General features: G+C 59.3%; 2 protein-coding genes across 2 annotated transcripts in view; one reads left to right on the top strand and one right to left on the bottom strand.

Annotated features, from left to right (window-relative positions):
- LOC104545794 (perilipin-3-like) overlaps positions 1 to 579 on the top strand; it is a gene marked incomplete at its 5' end in the record, with an annotated part of 801 nt that extends 222 nt beyond the window's left edge. The window contains 2 exons of the mRNA XM_010191008.1: positions 37 to 163; positions 235 to 579. Of these exons, the coding sequence (XP_010189310.1) occupies positions 37 to 163; positions 235 to 579 (472 nt within the window). The remainder of the gene's footprint in view (positions 1 to 36; positions 164 to 234) is intronic.
- A 1,943-nt stretch (positions 580 to 2,522) lies between these two features.
- LOC104545795 (hepatoma-derived growth factor-related protein 2) overlaps positions 2,523 to 2,632 on the bottom strand; it is a 9,503-nt gene continuing 9,393 nt past the window's right edge. Inside the window, exon 16 of the mRNA XM_010191009.1 lies at positions 2,523 to 2,610. Coding sequence (XP_010189311.1) covers positions 2,523 to 2,610 — 88 coding nt within the window. The remainder of the gene's footprint in view (positions 2,611 to 2,632) is intronic.

The following is a 2,632-nucleotide window of genomic DNA, read 5'->3' on the forward strand; positions in this document are numbered from 1 at the left end:
CTCTGCAGACTGCCTCATGCCTGGCTCTGTCTCCTCCCAGGTGGAGCATCTCAAGCAGGGCATGGACCAGAAGCTGCAGGGAGGGCAGGAGAAGCTGCAGCAGATGTGGCTGGAGTGGAGCAAGAAGCAGCCAGGTGGTGGCAAGGACCTGGTGCCACCAGAGGTAGGTGGAGGGTGATGGGAGGGTCTCTGGGGTCACTCTGCGTCCCTCACCACCCCCTTGTCCCCCCACAGGCAGTGGAGTCCGGCACCTTGGCCCTGCTGCAGGGCTTGACACAGCAGCTCCAGAGCTCCTGCCAGCCCTTGCTCTCCAGCCTCCAGGGCCTCCCCGCCAGCATCCAAGACAAGGCGGGACAGGTCAGGCACAATGTGGAGGAGCTGCGGGTGGCCCTCTCCTCCGCCTCCTCCCTCCAGGATGTGACAGCCACCGTCCTGGCCCAAGCCCGTGCCCGGGCCACCAAAGCGCGGCAGCTGATGGACGAGCTGGTGGAGCACGTGGCCCACAACACCCCCCTGACCTGGCTGGTGGGACCCTTCGCCCCCTCGGGCCAGCGCCTGGTAGAGCTGGAGACCAAGTAGCACCCCCTGGAGTGGGGTGATGGTGTTGTTTCCCCCCCCGAAATCGATGTAAGAGCATCTACTAACCCCTGCCTGGCCTACCATACCCATAACCTTAGTGCCTGCCTATACAAGGGACCTCTCCTGCCCTGTCCCATGTCACCTGTGATGGGGACGTCCAGTACTGTGCCTTGGGTCCCCAAAGTGCCTTTTGAGGTCGCCTCCAGCCCCCATGTCCCCTTGTCCTTGGTGCCTTCAAGCCCTCTTGTTTTGTATGGTTGGGGCTGGCTTATGAAGCAATAAACTCTGGTTAGTTTTGCACTCGACTGAGTTTGTTTTTGGGGGAGTGGACAGGGTGGCATTAGGGTCACCATGGCTGCATCCTGCACCAGCAGGGGCTGAGGGGGGACACACAATGATGCTGTCATAGCCCTGTGTGACCTTAGAGGGGCTGCGGCTTCCACAGAAGCTGTTGAAGTGGCCAACACGGTGGTGGGCGCCCAAGACATCACTCTCTTCCCACCCCCACCACCCCGAGCAGAGCCCCTGTGGCTGAGGGTGAGTGAAGGGGGTGTGCTGGAGGAGCAGCCCCCCCAGAATCATGAGGACCTCCATGTCCTGGGCCCCCAACCCATCCCACAGCCCAAGGAGAGCCAGGACCAATCTGAGCCCTGTCCTGGCCCTTCCTGGCTGCTATGAGCCGAGTCAAGGCCCTGCTGCAGCAGCTCTAGGAGAAGGACCTGGACTCCCACCACCACCAATACAAGCTTCTTGCAGGGGTTAAGCAGCCCCTCCTGGGCACGGTCACATCCCCCTGTCCCCATCCACTGTCCCCAGCACTGGAGTCTGGGTTCCTCCCACATCTCCCCCCGCCCAAGGATGGGGCTGAGCCTCCCCCTCCCCCACCACAGCCCCACACTGGGCAGCAGCACCCATCTCCCACTGTGCCTCCCATTTCCCGGCAGTTGGGCAAGAGGGGCTTTTTTTGAGAGGGCGGGGGGAGGTTTATTTGGGTTTTGTTTACAGAGGGCTGGAGCATGAAATCAGCCCTGGAACAAACTCACCCTCTCCCCAGGGCAGTTACAGCAACAGCGGCCTCAAAGGCGCGCCAGGGCATCCTCACCCACATCCCGGCACAAACAGGACTGGACGCAGCATCTGGTTGAGCTGGGAACATCTTTATTTTACACGTACAAAAGCTTCGGCTCTTTGCAAAAGAGCAGATGGACAGACGGACAAAATAAGATGCTGCCCAGCACAAGGCAGGATGCTGCCACAGTTCAGTTCCTCCCTGGCCCAGATAGGAGAGAATGCACAATTTTTACTCTTTTTTAACCCAAACGCTGGTGTCCAGCCCTGCTGTTTCCCTCCGAGCAGAGGGACCTGGCTCCGGCAGCTGCCTGTGGCCAGAGAGAAGGTGATGGGAGGCAGCAGGGTTTGGAAAAGCCCTCTCATATCCAAGGCAGGGCCCAAAATCAGGAAGAAAGCGGCTCGGTGGGGCTGTCCCCCTCGCCAGGGCCTGGCAGGAACAAGGACACCCATGGGTGCCTGATCCTGGCTCATGGGGTGGGCAAGGGCCAGAGGGAAAGGTGGGGGACGCTCCTGCCCTCCCCTCGTCACAGTCAGCGATGCCTCAAGAAACAAGACATTAGGGCTTCTTGTGTTTTTGTTTTTTTTTTTCATTAAAAAACCTTTTATATTCATTTCATGGCGGTCGAAATCACAAGAAATCAGGTAAGGGGGAAGAATGAAAAAAATAAAACAACAAATAAAAACCCAAAATGAAAAAGAAAAAAAAGAGGGGACAAATACAGACAACCAGCACAGCCCCCCCGCCGTCAGTGCTTTCGCGGGGCCGGGGGCACAGGACAAGACCTAGGACATCAGCTACTGTGTGACTTAGTGAAGTAACTCGAGCAGGGCCCCTCTGCCTCCTCCTCCTCCTCCGGGCGGGAGCTGCATCCTCAGCTCTCCTCCGCATCATCCACAGTCTCCGACTCCCTGCGCCCCCGCTCCGGCCCGGCTCGCTCGACCTTGGGATAGTCCTGCACGCTGCGGGGGAGAGCACAGGGAG

This window comes from Mesitornis unicolor, unplaced genomic scaffold (genome assembly GCF_000695765.1).
Source record: "Mesitornis unicolor isolate BGI_N332 unplaced genomic scaffold, ASM69576v1 scaffold27228, whole genome shotgun sequence".
In the NCBI taxonomy this organism is placed as follows: domain Eukaryota; kingdom Metazoa; phylum Chordata; class Aves; order Mesitornithiformes; family Mesitornithidae; genus Mesitornis; species Mesitornis unicolor.